Raw genomic sequence first — 18,536 nt, 5'->3', positions numbered from 1 at the left:
ATATGTAACAATTTTTTTGTGTAATAATTTCACTACTTGCATGTGTATAGGTTTTAGATATTCTTCGTATTTTGTAATTGACAATTTGAAAATACAACTTAAGTATAAATAACCTAATACAAGATATCTTTAAAAATGTCCAAAAGCGAATACGTTTGGCATCACCTCCTAAGAAGTGGCGTAAACTTTTTTATTTTTTAGGCTTTAAGACTAATGTTTTATACGACATTATTTACACAGCTCAAATAAAACTAGTCATACCTACTCAAATTAAAATGCTGTGTTATCTTAACTAATCCTCATACACGTCATTAAATGAAAAAAATATTGCCTATCCAGATTCTACTTTGCCAATTCCTCGATATATTAATATTTACAACTTAACACACTAACTTTGAACAGGTCGCGCTAACAATCGCGCAAGTGCCGCGCCGCCTGGCAGCACCGTCTAAGGAGGAGCTGCTGTGCGCGGGCGCTCGCAGCCAGATGCACGTGCGCGTGTTGCTGCTCGACGGCAAGCAGCATGGCCTGCTGTTCGGACCGGCCGCCACAGCCGATGTCCTCGTTGCTGAGCTGAGGGAGAAGATAGGACTTAGCGACTCTGCTACTGGTGACCATTCTTTTGGAAATGTTATATACAAGAGTATAAAACGGTGGAATTTTGGTTTAACAGGAGCGATATAGCTGCAGAGTTTTAATTTAAAGTGAAGCTTTTGTACAACACACCTTTACGAATATCCTTTTTTATTCGAACCTCGACATGTGTCTCGTTCGTCAAGTCAAGTACTCAAATCACTGTTTTAACCAAATAAAATCACTTTTGATTCTAGTAAATAAAAAAAAACCTGCCGCTATATAGGAATTCAGCCGTACATTCAATAACACCTATTTGTGTCATAAAGGTTACGCGCTGTACGAGGTGTGTGCTAACTCGTCGCCGGCGGGCGCGGGCGAGCGCGCGCTGGCGGGCAACGAGCGCGCCGGCGACGTGCTCGCGCGCTGGGAGAAGGCCGGCGCCACCGCCGCCGCGTGCAGGTACACTCACACACACACCTACACTCACACTCAATGACACACTACCATGTAAAGAGTAACATTATAATGTGTTAATTCAGGGCATAACCAACCTTCGTACGAAATAAATCCAAAAGCCGATTACTACTTTTGGTGTTAAAGAGTCACAAACATTTCTACGTTCTCACAAACTTACGTGTTTTTTTTTTCGTAAAAGTAAAATAAGATTATTAACGTACCTCTTATTTATGCTCGTATTAATTAAAGAAATCTGGGATATCACGTATATTTGAAAATGGTGGACCATATCTATTACTCTGCATTGTGTAAAAATAAATGTATATACAAATGCCCTGGCAAACCACCATTTGACTATCTAGAGCTCTATAATTGTCGAAATCTACGCACGACTTTTAATTAACACATACAAAACAAAAACAAACTTTATCACATACATGAAAACAAACCACAAATCCCCAGGCTGGTGTTCAAGAAGCGGCTGTTCCTGGGCGACCGGCCGCTGCACACCGCGTGCGCGGCCGAGATGGAGTTGCTGTACTACCAGGTGCTGCACGCCGTGCGCCACGACCGCCTGCCCATCGAGACCGACGAGGCCGTGAGTATTCACCATATAAGGTTCTGAAGCCGGAAATTTCATCTGTTTCGTACATATCACACCAGTAAAGAAAGGCTTGAGTTGTGATTTGAATGCTGTTGTAAGGTAAATCTAGATAGATATTGTTCCTTTTCTTACTTTTTTGTGCCATTTACCTGTGTTTGAATTATTAATGAAAACTTTATTGCTTTATGTATTATTTTAAGGTATAATAAATTCACTACGTATTCGTTTGTTTCCTAAATAAATAACTAGTGTTAGGCGTTTTGTCTCAGTACTTTTGTAGAAACTTTTCTCAATGTAACACAATATTGGACATATCCTTAATGTTACCCAACTCTTGTATAACGCAGGTTATGCTAGCGGCTCTACATGCGCAAGTGGTAAAAGGCGATTGCTTGGGAGGCGGCGAGGAATGCGCGGGCGCGGCTACGGCCGTGCTGCCGCCGCGCCTGGCGCTGCCCGCGTCGTTGCCCGCGGCGGGGGCGGGCGGCGTGGGGGCGGCCGGGGCTGCGGGGGCGGGGGCGGCACTGCCTGCGCCTGCAGTGCGGCTGCATCACCTGGCTCTGCGCGGCACGCCTCCACACGCCGCCATGCAACGCGCGCTCACGCTGGCCAGCTCGTGGCCGCTCACACGCGCCACCATCTTTGATGTATTGGTACGTAGTGAAGAATAGTATTAGTCTTATTTAATAATATTATTACTTTACGGAAATCCATATAAAGTTGCGATAAAAAACTACACTACGCAGGACTCTACTCTTCCTCTTTTTCGTATCTGTATGTTCCATGACCACTATATCACTTTAAGTGAACGATGATACACTACACATTAAATAAAATAAATAATTAAAACCAATATTATAAACAAAATAAACACAATACAATACTTATTAAAAAATAACGGATGTAAGGCAATAATAGGTGTATAGTTATTTTTGTTCATGAGATAGATAGCTAACTTCAAATTTTATATTTATAATATTATGTGTATTCAGCAATCGTTCACGTCGAACTGGCCGCGCGCGCTGTGGCTGGCGGTGGACGCGCGCGGGCTGACGCTGCTGCGGCGCGGCTCGCGCGCGGCGCTCGTGTCGCACGACCACGAGCAGCTGCTGGCCGTGTCGCCGGCGCCGCGCGCGCTGCTGCTCGTCACGCGCGCAGACCGCAAGCACGCCAAGCTCGTGCTCTCCACTGACCAGGTAATGTGCACATGCGTGTCACGAAGACACTGACTGATAAATGGGCACTCGAAACATTTAACTGCGCATGTGGTAGGGACGCCATAAGCTATGTTTGTTTTTTTAACTTATCAACACTGCGTCAAAAGAATAACACACAACGTATGGGAAAATAAACATATAGCACATCTATGTAATGTGTTAAAAATAAAAATGTTTTATTGGAAACTCAATCTCATATGTATGTATTTTTAGTAGGTTGTTTTTTTTTTTTTTTAGTTACGTAAAACCCAAATATTCATTATCTAGGAAAATCAAAAATGTTCTTTTTTATAATATAGCAGTAGCAAAGGAGCAAGCAGTCCACCTAATGATAAATAGTCATTGCCGCCTTATCCCTGCGGACTAAGATAGAACACCTCGGATAACTGTCACTCTTATCACACCCTTCAAACCAGAACACAGCAGCGCTTACCATTGCTGTTATGAGGGAGAAATAGGTGTGGCAGTGGTGCCGCCGGAGTCGAACCACATAGGATTCTACGACTTTCAAAAACCTGGTGACATCGTACATGCGACCATTGCCAGCCATAACTGCATGTCATATTACAGTATAGTAGATCATGATGAGAAAAGAAGCTAATGCGTTGTAACCGTTCCCCAGGCATACCAGATCGCGACGCTGATCAAGGACTACATCGAGGCGGTGCGCGGGCCGGTGTCGCCCGCGGCCGCCGCGCTGCCGCCGCCCGCCTCGTGACACCCCGCGCGCCCCGCCTAGTGCCAGTGCTTCCGCGTCCGCCGCTGAGCGCCCCGGCGCCCGCGACTGACTGACCGCTGAGGATTATAAAGCGCGGCGCGTGTACAGTGCAGTGACTTGGGTGATGACGCGTACGGTTGATAGTATCGGTTAATTGTACATGAGCGTTAGTGATACTGTACTCTGATTCATTATTAGGTATCCAAAATGTAAACAAATAAATGTAATTGTTAAAATACGATTAGAGATATTGTAAACCTTAACAAATCTGCAAGAAACAAAAACTTTAACAAACTCGACAAAAAACAAAAATTATCAACTACACACAATTTAACAAACGCGCTATGAAAACGAGACAACATTCGAGTTCGATCACGATCACGAAAATTTATAACATCAGCTACGAAACATAAAGATGGCGGCACAAAAAATGTTTTGGATCCCGATTGTATTACCATTATCACATTTTAATTTTCTACCATAAACCTTGTTTTGAAATTTATGAACGAAATTGAAGTAATATGACTAATAGAAAATGTGAATTGATCTTAATTTATTTGAAATTTCTTTATCGTTGTATTACTTTAATATCGTTCAAAAATAAGAAGCTACCATGTGAAACGTATTTTCTTGACAGGTCAACATGGTTTACATTTTGGACACCTAATTATGAATCGGACTGACGTAAGATTAATGTTATAGTTGTACGAAAAACTAATATATGACGCTTTTACGAAAGCTATTAGTATAGATAGGAACATAAATAAAGTAAAGTACACACTTATATGAACAATATGTTACACGATACTTAACTGTAATCATGTCGTGTGTTATTAACAAAATACTATATAACAGTGCGCCAGGAAATTATAAATGTTAGTGTCATGTGTATGAAATAAAGTGTTTACTACCAAATAATTCAAAATCTTATCTAGTATAAAAAAGTTGTTGCTTAAAATATTGACAAATCACTACAATCAATTTTATTAATATACGATTCGTTACTTCTTAACATTAACGTAATTATAGCTATACGTGAAATAATTCATATAAATGTATTTAATTGTACAATTTAAATGTATAGTATAAGTGACTTATTCCACAAATAAATAAGCGCCGTGAGTCTTTCTGAAGCTTAAAGAGAAACGAAAAATAAGGAATGGATTCATGAGATATAAAACGTTAAGCAGGTTGTATTAACTTTACAACTATATATAAAGCAAAGTTTCATGAGGATATTCGTAGCGTCGTCATATGATTATTTAACTATATAACTATTTATATCTATATTGCAGTCTTAAATGTGACTTACTACTCACGGCGCGTATTTTTAAAATGGGAATAAGACAAAATCTATCACTAACGCTCATGGTATGAGGTAGAGTCTGCACGTACACCGGGAAGTAAATGTTGGTACGAAAGGCACGCATTACGCTAAAAAAATATATATATATCTATTTTATAACATATAAATTCAATGATCAATCTATTGATCTTAAAATAAACAGATCTAGTCTACAAATTGGCAAATGTTTAATAAAAATTCTTATTTTTAGCTAGCTTGAATCTAATCTTTATGTAGCACACAGATTTGCAAAAAAAATACGATTTTATATTGCAATTAAATACTTATAAAATATAAAGTGTGTATAGGTATGACTTTGATTCTGCTTCATAATCGTATTTTTCTCCAAGTCTGTGTTGCCTGCAAATAAAAAACAAATTCCACATTTACTTCAATTAACAGCAGGAAAGTTACAAGTGGTGTTTGGTTAAGAGTGTCAGGATGGACGATATTAAGTTGCCAGAGGACGGGGAAGCACAAGAAAAAAGAACAAAAAACTTAATCATAGTGTAATTCAATTGTACTCCACCCTTTACATAGATACTATATTCTCTTCTAGACCTCCTATAAATAAAGTTATCAGTATTATTAATATTAAATGGTGTTAAACTATTAATAAATTGGATCGCATTTTAGTGTTATAGAACGTTAATATTGTTAAGATGTTTCAAATGTTAGATAGTGTTCATGATGTCCGAATCTTTACCCCTTCCTAGTCGATGGTTAACTTTTAAGATCTTTATGTTGTAACGATTTTTAGTGTCCCAACTGTGATTGGGTATTAAAATATCGGTACGGAATATTTATGCTAAGCCAACCCACTGAAAATCTATTACACGTAGCACATTTTTGACATATATGCCGCATGGTAAACGATGGCAATAACAATATGTTACACCTGAATTTGTGGCATATTATTCAACGTCAAGATAACAAATATGCCGCATGTGAATCTCCTTAGTAAATAGATAAATATAATTAACATTTCATATCAGTGTAATTCCTAATCTGTTGAAAATTATTTGCTTTATCAAATATTTCCTGTGTACGCAAGTACACGCATAGTCTTATATATAATACTTGTTTCCTATAGAGTTTGCGGTATTGTCTGTTTGTCCTGATGTCTTGTTTTGTGCCTTGTAACTGCAGCATGGTGTTGCTGAACTGACCTGGCCTGATTAAATCTGTTATTATTATTGAAATTAAATAAAATATATTATAACAAAGAGTACAATTTGTCAAATTAAATTCATCTTGTAATTACAGAATATATGTATAAAAATGTTAATAGTTGATTGATGTCAATTGATAAGAATATATATAATTTTATAAATAATATCGAAATACATATATGTATTCCATGTTTTATGTATGTAAGTGACTTGGCTTTTATAAATCAATAAACTTCTTATTGAAACACATTTTTGTTTACCACATTCAATGGTAAAATAAAATATTATGTTTTTGATTTTTATTTCAAATCAGGTTGTCCGTTCAGCCAACATTATTGTCAGCATATTATACTCAATGAGTGAATTGTGCAAATTTATTATGACTGCAAAATAATTACTGATTGTTCCAAATATTTACTAACATGCATATTATTATAACTATATTGCACAATGTTATGTCTCAATATTTTATAGTAAATATAAATTATATATAATTAATAGTAAATCTAGATAATATATTGAAGCATTTATTGAACGATGCTTACGTATGTATTTACGTGAACTATGTGCATGTTCTCAACAATATATGACAAAGTTTATAGTTGACTCATGCTCAAGCCTATTCTTTACGTTAGGCCTATTTGGTGCTTAGATAATTACTTTTGTTTGCTTAGTTCGTGTTTCTGATCTCATTATTGAGTATTATTTATTTTGATGCCATATTTTGTTTAAGTGTCGGCAATAACAATATGATTAGGTTATTTATTTCGTCTTACGTATTGAAAAAAAATTGTACATAAATGATACACCAAAGACTTTGAATCGTCCTTTTGAATCTTTTTACTTTGACAAAATTAATGTTTGATCTTGATTAACGTTTTTTGAATGTGTACATATTAATAATTGATAATAATTAATATAGGAATAAAAGTTATACTCTTTCAAGTGAAATTTATGTATTTGATGCTCAAGTCTAACTCTTTACAGTAACTATAGGTTAATGGAACCTCTAAGAACCTACAGTTGCAAAACCATTTAGAGAAATAGTTTCCTGTTATTCATATTTAGCACTTAACACCCACATAATGTAAATCGTGAGATACAGACTGGAATGAGTTAGACCAGCATTTGTAGAGTCTGATATAATTATATGATAACTGCAACGTTTGGCATTCGATAAATATATCTGGCTTTCAGCTTGTTAAATTGACTTTAATTAGGATATTGAGTAATTATACTTTAATGTTTTAGAAACTATGCATACTTCTTTATTTTTCAAGGATATTATCTCGATGGATAAGGGTAGTCAAAAAACATTAAGCTGTTCTGGCTAAAACACAAAACACTTGCATGAAGCAAGCAAATACCTGTTATGACGTGAAAAATAAAGAAGTATAGTTCTATTTGACTTGACTAAAAATAAATATATGATTTTCGAGCACCATATTATTGTTTATAAGTACTTTATTTAGGTATAACATTATATTGTAAGCATTTAACCGCAGAACAATCAGGTTGACGTAACCACCTCTTACACTGCCCAAATAGACTGAGAGTGTCCCAAATATTTTGCTCTTTTTTGATGAATTGTTTTTGTTACATTGCATATGGAATTTACCTAATTATTTGAATGCCAAATAAAGAATAATAAAACAAAATGTTTCGTTTTTATTATAAGAATTATATTTTATTTCTCTTAATTTAACTTAAATCAAATAACATTTGTAATATTACTGAGTCACTAAACCTAAGTAGTCATCCATGAGAGTCCCGATTGCAAACTGAAAAGAAAAAAGAAGTATAAAAGTCAAAGACAGTGCTAGTGTGTGAGAAAATCTGCACAATTTTGTTATTTAACAAAATAAATGTATTAATAATAATTAATAACTGTGCATTAATCTGTTTTGGCTCATCATGATTTGGTTTAATTTATTTAAACAAATAAATTAAACCAAATCATGATGACGTAATATTCAGTAACCAACTCAATATACATGGACCCTAAGATTTAATGTGAACTTACAATTTTTAAAATGGATTTAATATGATTAAATATTAATAGTGAATCACTTACAATGCCCGTGGCATCGACCCTGGTGCCCACAATCTTCAGTCTGATAACATCCTCTTCCTGTATGACGTTATCTTCCTGTTTACTCTTATAACACGGAGGATTCACATTTGGACAAAACTCCATATCAGCAGGAATTGACTGAAATATGAATAATATAATAATCAGTAAAGATAACAATATAATACTAAAATCCAATTATGGTTTGGTTTTATAAACACAAATCACAATAGGTGATATGCTAATAGTTATAGTCCTAACTTTCACATAAACAATGAAAAATTTTATAATTTATGTGTTGAAACAGCTGATAACCACACTTTGATCTCAAATTTCACTCAATATTGAGACATCTTTTGATGTTCATTTAAATGATTATTGATTCATCTCTGCCATATTTATTTTTCTTTAAAAAAAAACAAATACTGCTACTTATTCAAAGGATGTGATAGATGTAAATTTTAACTGTCTTTGGTGATGTGCATCTATGACCAAGTTCTGGTAAAACCACAAACATATTTGGAAGTAATTATGTCCATGAGTGGCAATGATCAATTAACATCAGATGGATTGCATTGTCATTTTCTGCTTCCATTTTAATTAATAATCCTATGATTATAATGCATAATTATACCAGAATAAAATTCCAGAATAAATCTGTGATACTTACATGATGTGAAATAAAACAACTCAGAGGTCCAATTTGAGCAAACATTCCAACCTGAGAAGAAGAATTTCAAATAATTGCAAACTATCATGATCACTTAATATATTTCATTCAAATTTGATTCCCAGCAAGATTATTTTAACAATTCAAATTTTCGTTATTACAAAAAACTGGTAAAGTTTTACTCTATCAGTATAACTTTTAAATAGGTCACAAGAATCACAAAATAAGTGGTGTCTTGGTATTGTCCACTCCAAAATGCTAGTCTGCTCTGTAGTAGTTGCGAGCAGGTGTAGTCATACAAATTGCTATGGTAACGCAATTCATTTCTATATTCAGAACGGACTAGCATTTTATGCAGACTATATCTATAATAAAATTATAGTATAAAAAATTAACAAAACATATACAAGGTGATTAAACATGTACCTAGAAAAATCTATACCTATGTTTTATTTATGTTAACATCCACATCACAAGGAAAATTGTGACATTCACCTATATCATATTTGTTAACATTTTAGCCTTATTTCATTATATTTCTCACACTTAATCAAAACATAATAATAGGAGTTCAATTACATCCAAGTTGTAAACTTATAAGAAATTTGAATTTTCTACCTTATTAACTTGGGTGACGATAGCATCCAGCACCTCTCCCTTGAAAGGGCGGAACACAATGGCCTTGTACTTCACTGGGTAAACCACGAAGCCTTGTCCAGGTTGAATGAGACCAGCACCTATGCTGTCTATCGTTGTCACTGCTATGACAAAACCATATCTGCAATAAACATGTTTCAATGTACACATATTACAGAGTATTGTATAGTATTTGATGAGTAGATTAATGAATTATAATTGCATGAGAAATGACTATGAACACAAAAATTGACGGTCCTATGTGGTAAATACTTCATAGCAAGCCTTTTAACTTTGCTGCACTCCATTCAGGATTGGTTGAGTTGGTTTGAAATATATTTGTCCGCTTAAATGCTCGCTGCTAATATTTTAATCAAAATAACCTTTAAAATATACTAACTTGCCTGTGCATGTTCCTTCGACTTCCAGGTAAAGTTTCTGTTTCACTGTGTCAAGTAACTGAGGACCGAAGTACCGCGGATGTAGAAGAATTTCATGTTCTAAAGAAATCTGAAAGAATTTGATTTATCCGGCTCATTTTATAAACACTGATGCATAAAGATTTATCTTTTAGATAGAACATTTACTTACATGGTAGAACATTTTGCTATAATAAAGCTACTCATTAAATACCAAACTAAATGTGGTTTAACACATAAATAAGTATAAACAATCTTAATTAACCCAATACATTCAAATTGTCATTCGATAAATCATAAATACAAATACAAGCGACTTCAATTCAATAGGTATCACAGCAATATTTGACAGCTGCACTGACAGTAACAAGCTGTAGAAATATCCAGGCAAAAGAAATCCAACCAACGTAAATCAAACCTAATCGATATTTAATTCAAACTTTAATGTAAAGTTGAATACGATAATTTATTTAAATAAATCTTCTTCTTTCTCAATCACTCGCCACCAACAGCCGGTGTATGACAGAATGTATGTCGGTGCCAAGTGCCAACGCACGGCACGTTTTTTTGATTTTGCGCTTTAGTTATCGAAGCTTTACCCGCTACTTTAGTTATGTCGTCAATCCAGCGCTCGCCCCACATTTCTGTGTCCAGTCCTAGGCCTCCACTCCATACAGAGTATTTAAATGGTAAATAAATACTCGGTGTTAATAGTACAAATTGTAACTTTATGTATTCTATAATATATGAGTAGTAGACGAGCGTGCAGTCCATTACTATATTCTTTGGTGCAGACAATTTGATGGTATCTGGACCCATGGACATCTGTAATCTACCCCCGATGAGAATGGATTCCCACCTGAGGTCGGCCACAGATGTGGGCTCCCCTGAGGACTAATCTGACCACAATCTTCAAATAAGAATACAGTAGCACTACACTGCTATTATAGGCAGAAATATGTGTAGCAGTGGTGCCGCCGATTCAAACCACAAAAAGTTCTATTACCTTCAAAATATATGAAGAATATTGATTGAATTAAATTAATATCGATTATTCTTCACACTACTCGAGATTAAAGAACAATCGATTTTTCGGATATCTATTTGACATTGTTGTACACTCTGTATAATGTACGTATAGTACATTGTTTTATCTGTACCAACCACGTCACATCACTAACGATTACTCAAAAAAATGCCAAATGTGTGGCCGTATATTCTGTAATCAGATTGTTGTAAAAAATGGCAAAAACTTACGATTATTTATTTAAACTACTTTTGATAGGTGATTCTGGAGTCGGGAAAACATCTATATTATTTAGATTCTCTGAAGATGCTTTCAATATATCATTCATATCAACCATCGGTAAGTGGCTCGAGCCTTTGTATCAAAGGTTATTGTCAGGATAGTTGTATTTTTTATACGTAATTGTCATCGAAGTATATTTTTTGCTTCATTGTTCATTGTGAGTATTTATGGCATAGCGGTTCGAGTGGCAGGGTGGGGCCCTCGATAAATGAGCCCTTATCGAATTAAATGAATGAACTGTTTATGACATCATACACACTAATTTTAATTAGTTGACTGTTGACTCGTTTAACGTTGAGTTGACTGGTTACAGGCATTGACTTCAAAATTCGAACGATAGACCTCGAAGGCAAAAAAGTTAAGTTACAAATATGGTAAGTTTTGTTATCATCAATATAAACATGTTACATGATTAGATTGCAATGCTATATGGTTTTAAACTTTCTAGGGATACGGCTGGCCAGGAACGGTTTCGCACAATTACCACAGCCTACTACAGGGGTTCAATGGGCATTATGTTGGTTTACGATGTTACAAATGAGAAGAGCTTTGAAAATATTAAGAATTGGATAAGGAACATTGAGGAAAATGCCAGTGCTGATGTTGAAAAGATGATACTTGGCAATAAGTGTGATTTGGATGCTAAGAGACAGGTAAATATTATATTTATAACTTGTTGTTGACATACCAAAATCTATTTATGGCGAAACCAAAGAAAAATCATATATTTTATCATGTATTTATATACTAATACAGAAAGCATTTCTTTATTTCCTATGATTGTAATGTTTTGTAAAAATTCAGAAATAACCAAACATATTCATTAGCAAAATATTACTGTATTTTTTGCAGGTATCAAAAGAGAGAGGTGAACAATTAGCAATAGAATATCAAATAAAATTTGTAGAGACGTCAGCAAAAGATTCATTAAATGTGGAATATGCATTTTTTACACTAGCGAGAGACATCAAGGCTAAGATGGAGAAAAAACAGGTAATTACCCAATATTTTGTTTCATACGTGGTATGTACATACCAGTATTTTACCTGTGATTCTGTATTTATTTGCCACATCTTTGAGAATATTGTTTTAAATTAACTTTAAAAAAGTTGACTTAAATTAGTCAATGGTTATTAAAATTAATAGAGAACCACTGATAAATTTCTACCATCACACATTTTTATGCAAGAGAGACTGAAATGAAGGTTGCAAAAAATGCCATTTATCCATTTTACTTTGAATACTTAGAAGATTATTATGAGTTAACTAATTAGTAAGATAAAATAAGATTATTATAAGTAAAGTAATAAAAACATGTTATTTATTCACTAATATTGTAGATAATGTACTGGTAACAAACATAATCACAGGTAAAATGCTTCATTGTAACAAATTAAAATACATTAATTATAATTCTCTCCCATTTCATACAAAAAAAGCAAAATAGTTTTATTCCTTCTTCTAATTCACTTTTAAATTTGGGTCTGTCTCAAAATTAAAGTAATTTAAATTTTACTTTAATATGGTGCACTAAATTGATTAATGATTGATAACACTCACTTTTACATCCAATGTATATATTTAGTAACTGTACTGTACAGTTAGTACACTGTTCTCTACTATATAATTATTATTTTTTTAACTAAAACCTTATGTGCCTTAGTTGCTGTATTTGGATTAGTATAGACTGGACATAGTAGTATGCACATGAGTAATTCAAGCCATATTTAGGGTTGATTATGAATGGTGCACTTGCAAGTCAGGTGCTGCACAAAACAACAGGCTTCTTGCTACTTTTAATGATAAAAAGCACATAAGTATATAAGTTGTCTTTCTAATATTTTCTTTCTTTTGTTCCATGGATATCTTTTGCAAACAGAAGGTAAATTATTTGTTGAACTTGATTTGTAAATGTTGTGTTGTCCCTTTTAGTGTAGCGAATGTTGCCATATGTGCTTGTTAATTAACTATTTTAGTTATTTTTTGTAGAAATTCGCTAACTAAATACATATTTAAATACACAATCATCACCTTAGAATTGGAACATTTATTGCTTTTTCCCTAATTTACGATTTATTTGCATGATAATCCTGAATACATTAAAAATCAGTTAACAGTTATTTTGAACAGCCAATTGATAAATAAAAAGTTACATAAAAACACTCCCCAACCCAGAATTGATATCATTGAATATATTAGTCATTGTTTAATTGGCTGGGGACGAACCGGGAACAGCATGTAGATAGATGTGTAAAATACTATCAAGCGTTGTAAAACTATATTTAAGACTGACTAATATGTTATATAAAAGCATTAATATATTAGTCATTCTTTCGTTCGATTGGACGAAATTATTTACCCTATTCATATTAGGTAAGCATCAAGAATTCTATAGAGTTTATTAATCCATAAAGTTTATGGACGATAAATATACATCATCATAACAACCAAATTATTTAGTGACGGCTTAGAAGCGCATGGTCTATTCTACTAAATTGCTATATACTTTATGACCATTTGAATTGATCGTAAATCTACACGAGCGTATGCACTCATATCTCGTTACGACCGTTAAAAGTTCATATCATAAGGTAAAATAAAGTCCGTCGCTTATAACGTCTAACTATATCTTTATGTATCGATGCTCAAAATCAAACTATTTCATTGCATTACTGTGAAGAATTAGTGTTAAGTTCATGGTCGTGAAGCGGGCAGTAGTTACTAACCGTAGTAAAATTTTTGAATAAATAATAGCTCGTAATAATATGCGTTACTTATTTAGAAAACAGTACGTTAATAACTGCGCTTAAAATGGATAACAAATATATGTACGATAAATTAACGTCATTATTATTTCCTTGTATATAAGCACTATTATTAACGGATCCAAATGTACATGTATTTATTTTATATAATTATAAATCCGCATTTATCGAGCTAGTACAGTAGCACTTTTTATTTATAGATGATAGCTACTCGTCCCGGGTTGCGGTTGCCGCTCGCATCCACATAACACTTCGTAGAACTATTATTTTTAAAATTATATAATTAGAAAAAAATCAATGCCGATCGCATGACGTCTCGATGAAACATTAATATGACCGAATTAGTCTTGACTTTTATATACATACGAAACAAATATAACAAAAAACTACAGAGAGTAATATGTTATAATGTTCATTTCTTAAATATCGTTGTTTCCTTGCAACTTCAATAATGATGTAACTGTAAAGGATAGCCGCGGGTAACCAGGAAAGGAGATTGCTATGAGAATACATAATTACAATAAAATTGATAGAAGTTACATAAATATGTTTCCTATTTGCGATAGGTATTGAACAATGTAATATTACACTAGTGTAATTAGAAGTGACATAGTAATGGCAACCATAATATATTATCAAGTAATTACTTACTATTCATTAAAATTTAACTTAGATATTTTTGAACATATTGACCTATCACCTAAATGCTCCCAAATACTAATAAATTCCTTAATATGTTGTGACATTCGTATTGATTTAATTAAGTTTTCCTTGTATTTTTGTTTTACAAGTGTGAGTCTAGCATGTTTCATGTGGCAAGGATAACACCGATTAAATTTATGGATTGCTTTCAGAATTTTTTTTTCATGGGGTCCAAATATTTTGTATATTCCAAACGTATATACTTATGTAGGCATGTGAGAAGGTAGAATTATTATTGAATACATAGTAAAAAGTAAAATAAATATTTGTTAATCGTCTCGAACGACGTCTTCTGAAGGGCGTAGTGCCAGAGTTCAGCTTGTCTTGCGTGTCGGAAGAGGCATTAATATGAACGAGTTGTTACTAAACATAATTATTTATGTTTAAACTCATCACAGTCTGGTTAAAACTGTAACTGACTAAACATTTCGCCTAAACACAGCCAGGTTAACTTTAAAAAGTTATTTGAACTAAACTTGTTTATAGTGGTCACTCGCCAAAAGGATAAAGTATTAAAAATTACTTTGTTGGTAGCTATGCAAACCTTGCAACATTTATAGTCCAACTTTGAGGTGTCGATTTTAAATGCCACTGCCCATTGTAAAAATTTGCCCTCGTCAATCAATTCTCGCATACGCGCCAAAAGAAGTGCCTGTAGCTTCAAAAAATGTAGTATTTTATAACTGGCTGATCGTTTACAAGAGCTAGTGGATTAAATCCAAAGTCCAAGGAAGCCAAGAGAAATAATATGAACGCCTTTAAGGCATGTAGATTTTTTCCTAATTTTTATCCTTTATTGTTAGAGTTTTTCAGTATACAATTTCGAATTCAGAGCATGCCTAGAAATCTAATATGTATGTGGAGTGTGGACTTCTAGCAGCAGAGGCGTTGCATGGGAGGCCGTAAATCATACTTACTGTACTTTTGTAATGGCTATTAAAGTGAATAGTATTAGCCATTGTATTAGCCTGCATATGTGTATTTTTGTGTGATGTTTTTATTTGTATTTACATGTGTATGCATTTACGTTGTTACGGAATATTGTGGCCAATCAGATAAATGTTATCTTTTCTACATATCATTAAAAATGTAAGGTTTTCTGACGGAAAACCCGCTATATGACACATTTTTAAGTGAGTTCAATGGTAAGTGACTGTTATAAAGTATGATTTTTGAAGTGCATTGTGTGGTTCAGGAGGCGAGCAACCCGGCGGGCGCGCGGAGCGGTGCGCACCAGCTGAAGGCCAACGAGGCGGTGCGCAAGCCGCCGTCGTGGCTGTCGCGCTGCAGCATCCTCTGACGCGCCGCCGGCCACGCCCCCTCGCGACTGCTCTACTGACGTGGACGTGGGCGATACCCACCTCAACTATATTTTTCGACCTACATATTAAACTGGTGCATCGGCTCCGACGGGGGTTCAGACTTGCTTTTTGTATTTTTATATCCACTTGATCATTTCGTTCGAGGTGTTGAATCGCGGTCGACGTAAGTCGCTATAGGAAAAAATACTATTGTCATGTGATATAAAGTAAGGTCACTAATTTAACCATCGAACCGGACTTCTGGTGAAATGAATTTTTAAACATATTTTATGCGACTGCTCTTCATCGGTCCACCTATACAGTATTTTTATCGTAAATTATGTGTAAATTACGTTTATTTTGTAATGACAATTTGTTATTAGGACGAAATTACTCGGGTGTTCATTTTCAAATGCAAATGGTTTAAAGGATATTCATTCAATAGATTATTAGCTGTACTTTTTCTTTGCTATTTTAATTAAGATATTATATATTTTAATGTAATATATACTACATATTTAATTTTGAATAAACAGTGCTTTTTTAACTGGTTTTTAGTTCTCAAAATTATTATCTCAAATGTCAATACATACATAATATAATCACTTATGGGCCCTTTACCTAACGCGCATTTTTGTGCCCTTATGCGGGTCTGGTCTGAAATTAGTTATATAAATATTTACCCTGTGTAAGTCTAATGAACACAGGAGTTTGAGTGACTGCAACAAGTTCATTCATGCATGCAGATGAGACACACAAACGCACAACCTCTGCGACAATACGCCGTAAAGCTATGGGTTTGGTGATTTTGTCGTACTAATATGAAATAAAACAAATATAATAATAAGTCAATAACCTTTATTTTCCAACAATAAATATAAAAGGAATAATTTTTAAGAACGGAAGCTCATAGGGAGTAACCAAATAATTACGAAAGTTCATAACGCATTTGGTACTGCCAACTAGATTATTGTCTGTCATAATATAAATCTATATAAATGCATTAGGCTGTTTGTACTTGCTTTGAAGCAGACTTGAAGGGCAAAAGGGCCAATTTTTTTGCTCCTCCAAATGCACTTTTTGAGACAAAAACTAAAAATTTAAGTAAGTTTCTTGCCGATAAAACTAAAATCTCTGAAGCGAGTTGTGATCCCTTCCTCCAGTAAACAACATAGAAAGGTACTGGTGGAAGTTTGTCGTACCAAACGCCATTACGATAGGTCTTTGCTCGAGTTTCAGCGGACAGGATCCCAGGTGCCAGTAAGGACTCTAGAGTGTTCTTCGGCAGAACAGCAGGAACAGAGGCTTTAGCAAATCCAAGCTCCACTAACTTTTGGCCAATATCTAACATCTCCACTGTTTTAGTCTGAAAGAAAAGATATCAAAGAAAAAAAATTAAAAGTGTTTATTATTGACTATCTATGAGAAATATAATTTATTTTTAATTATTTTAAATCATAAGATTCAATTACTTTATATATCTGTTCACCATAGTCCTAATTTATCTTACCTTGGGTTGAGGTAAATGCAAAAGGACGGTAGACACCAAGTCATCATTATCTCGTGCAATGGGCTTCAGGGTCACCTGCTTGTCCTTCGCCACACACTCCAACCAGTTAACAGCATTCCCACTTACTATGTCAACACCCCACAACTAAAATAATGGACAATTTAAAAAACAAATAATGATTTGAAGAAATAATTTAATATTATATACCATACTATGTTATTGTATAGTAAGACTCAAATGAGCCAAGTAAAAATATTTAATTGACAAGTACTGAATTCGGCATTGTATACTTTGCTATTATTGATTACTTGTGCACTGATGCAAATCAATTACTGTCAATACTAAATTGGCACTTGTCACTATTAATATCTCACCTTGACTGGCAGCGGAGGTTTACTGGAATGCCACAGTGGTAAATAAATTGGGGCTTTGTGATTGATCAAAACACGCAGTGGCGAGTGCTGCACCCCCGCATACACGCCCTTTAAGGGTTCGTGGCTCTTTATAAAGTGGTCTGGTATCTTGCCAGCCTTCGAAAACTTACTGACCTGTAATGGAATACTAAGATTTAATAAAGTTATGTAATTTTAGTAACTTTCAAATCAATCAAAAGTTAGTTACCGGTCGGATCTTATGTATAGAGAAGGCCAGGCTAGCTGTAGCGAGGGCATATACTGCTATCTGAAAATTAATATTAGTACGGTAAAAAAAGTCAAACAAAACAACAATTTGTAGAATACGCGACACGGTTTCACATACATTTACACCGCGGTAATCCTGTTCAAGTAAACTAACTAAGTTATAAAATATTCCTCCTTCTTTCTCAGACATTTTTAGTTATCGAGTATGAGAAATAACTTTCATAATTTTATTTATTAGCTCATCAATATTTTCAGTTTTTATGAATTCTCACTTTGACATCTGATTTGAACGTTTTTATTTCATGTGACGTCTTAAACAGCTGGCTAGCGCTGTTTTAGGCTAATAAACTGTGTAACAATATTAAAAATATAAATAAGTTTCGTGCCAGTAATATACTTAAAATTACGCTCGAAATTGCTCATC

At 34.2% G+C, this 18,536-nt stretch overlaps 4 protein-coding genes across 5 annotated transcripts in view; 2 read left to right on the top strand and 2 right to left on the bottom strand.

The window, feature by feature from the left end:
- The window catches only part of Myo81F (unconventional myosin 81F), a 112,998-nt gene extending 108,753 nt beyond the window's left edge, over nucleotides 1–4,245 (top strand). The window contains exons 34-39 of the mRNA XM_073073664.1: nucleotides 403–610; nucleotides 903–1,035; nucleotides 1,495–1,630; nucleotides 1,984–2,289; nucleotides 2,629–2,832; nucleotides 3,476–4,245. Coding sequence (XP_072929765.1) covers nucleotides 403–610; nucleotides 903–1,035; nucleotides 1,495–1,630; nucleotides 1,984–2,289; nucleotides 2,629–2,832; nucleotides 3,476–3,571 — 1,083 coding nt within the window. The 3' untranslated portion in view covers nucleotides 3,572–4,245. The remainder of the gene's footprint in view (nucleotides 1–402; nucleotides 611–902; nucleotides 1,036–1,494; nucleotides 1,631–1,983; nucleotides 2,290–2,628; nucleotides 2,833–3,475) is intronic.
- Nucleotides 4,246–7,748: 3,503 nt separating this feature from the next.
- Nucleotides 7,749–10,228, bottom strand: Rpb7 (DNA-directed RNA polymerase II subunit RPB7). 2 transcript variants are annotated; one of them, XM_073073663.1, is made up of 6 exons: nucleotides 10,057–10,228; nucleotides 9,870–9,975; nucleotides 9,448–9,607; nucleotides 8,830–8,880; nucleotides 8,163–8,300; nucleotides 7,749–7,869 (listed from the first exon to the last, which is right to left on the bottom strand). In XM_073073663.1, exons 2-6 carry the CDS (start codon nucleotides 9,875–9,877, stop codon nucleotides 7,819–7,821), a joined length of 408 nt encoding a protein of 135 aa, XP_072929764.1. In that variant the 5' UTR covers nucleotides 9,878–9,975; nucleotides 10,057–10,228; the 3' UTR covers nucleotides 7,749–7,818. The 2 variants fall into 2 exon arrangements, with proteins under 2 accessions (XP_072929764.1, XP_072929763.1); XM_073073662.1 differs by having other exon boundaries at nucleotides 9,866–9,975; nucleotides 10,057–10,227.
- Nucleotides 10,229–11,049: 821 nt separating this feature from the next.
- On the top strand, nucleotides 11,050–16,508 carry Rab8 (RAS oncogene family member Rab8). The gene is made up of 5 exons (XM_073073661.1): nucleotides 11,050–11,250; nucleotides 11,507–11,567; nucleotides 11,642–11,846; nucleotides 12,046–12,186; nucleotides 15,856–16,508. The coding sequence occupies exons 1-5, from the start codon at nucleotides 11,127–11,129 to the stop codon at nucleotides 15,958–15,960; spliced, it is 636 nt and encodes a 211-aa protein (XP_072929762.1). The 5' UTR covers nucleotides 11,050–11,126; the 3' UTR covers nucleotides 15,961–16,508.
- A 294-nt stretch (nucleotides 16,509–16,802) lies between these two features.
- LOC140742697 (uncharacterized) lies at nucleotides 16,803–18,418 on the bottom strand. Its single transcript, XM_073073660.1, has 5 exons — nucleotides 18,231–18,418; nucleotides 18,093–18,152; nucleotides 17,846–18,019; nucleotides 17,472–17,615; nucleotides 16,803–17,327 (listed from the first exon to the last, which is right to left on the bottom strand). The coding sequence occupies exons 1-5, from the start codon at nucleotides 18,300–18,302 to the stop codon at nucleotides 16,965–16,967; spliced, it is 813 nt and encodes a 270-aa protein (XP_072929761.1). The 5' UTR covers nucleotides 18,303–18,418; the 3' UTR covers nucleotides 16,803–16,964.
- Between the last annotated feature and the right edge of the window lie 118 nt (nucleotides 18,419–18,536).

The sequence above is a fragment of the Epargyreus clarus genome, unplaced genomic scaffold (genome assembly GCF_041222505.1).
Source record: "Epargyreus clarus isolate Ecla_fem2 unplaced genomic scaffold, WU_Ecla_fem_2.2 ptg000006l, whole genome shotgun sequence".
Classification (NCBI taxonomy): Eukaryota; Metazoa; Arthropoda; class Insecta; order Lepidoptera; family Hesperiidae; genus Epargyreus; species Epargyreus clarus.
This window is presented reverse-complemented; position numbering and strand designations above follow the sequence as displayed.

What these genes read in the sequence shown, in the direction of transcription:
- Rpb7 (XM_073073662.1), bottom strand. An exon ending in GAAGGAACATGCACAGGCAA is followed by an intron (nt 9,608 to 9,865) that starts GTTAGTATATTT and finishes TGTTTATTGCAG; the next exon opens with ATATGGTTTTGTCATAGCAG. An exon ending in TCGTCACCCAAGTTAATAAG is followed by an intron (nt 8,881 to 9,447) that starts GTAGAAAATTCA and finishes TCTTCTTCTCAG; the next exon opens with GTTGGAATGTTTGCTCAAAT.
- Rab8 (XM_073073661.1), top strand. Translation starts at nt 11,127, where the DNA reads ATGGCAAAAACTTACGATTATTTATTTAAACTACTTTTGATAGGTGAT. An exon ending in AAAGTTAAGTTACAAATATG is followed by an intron (nt 11,568 to 11,641) that starts GTAAGTTTTGTT and finishes TAAACTTTCTAG; the next exon opens with GGATACGGCTGGCCAGGAAC. An exon ending in CTAAGATGGAGAAAAAACAG is followed by an intron (nt 12,187 to 15,855) that starts GTAATTACCCAA and finishes TGTGTGGTTCAG; the next exon opens with GAGGCGAGCAACCCGGCGGG.
- LOC140742697 (XM_073073660.1), bottom strand. Translation starts at nt 18,302, where the DNA reads ATGTCTGAGAAAGAAGGAGGAATATTTTATAACTTAGTTAGTTTACTT. An exon ending in AGGATTACCGCGGTGTAAAT is followed by an intron (nt 18,153 to 18,230) that starts GTATGTGAAACC and finishes ATTAATTTTCAG; the next exon opens with ATAGCAGTATATGCCCTCGC. An exon ending in CTATACATAAGATCCGACCG is followed by an intron (nt 18,020 to 18,092) that starts GTAACTAACTTT and finishes ATTCCATTACAG; the next exon opens with GTCAGTAAGTTTTCGAAGGC.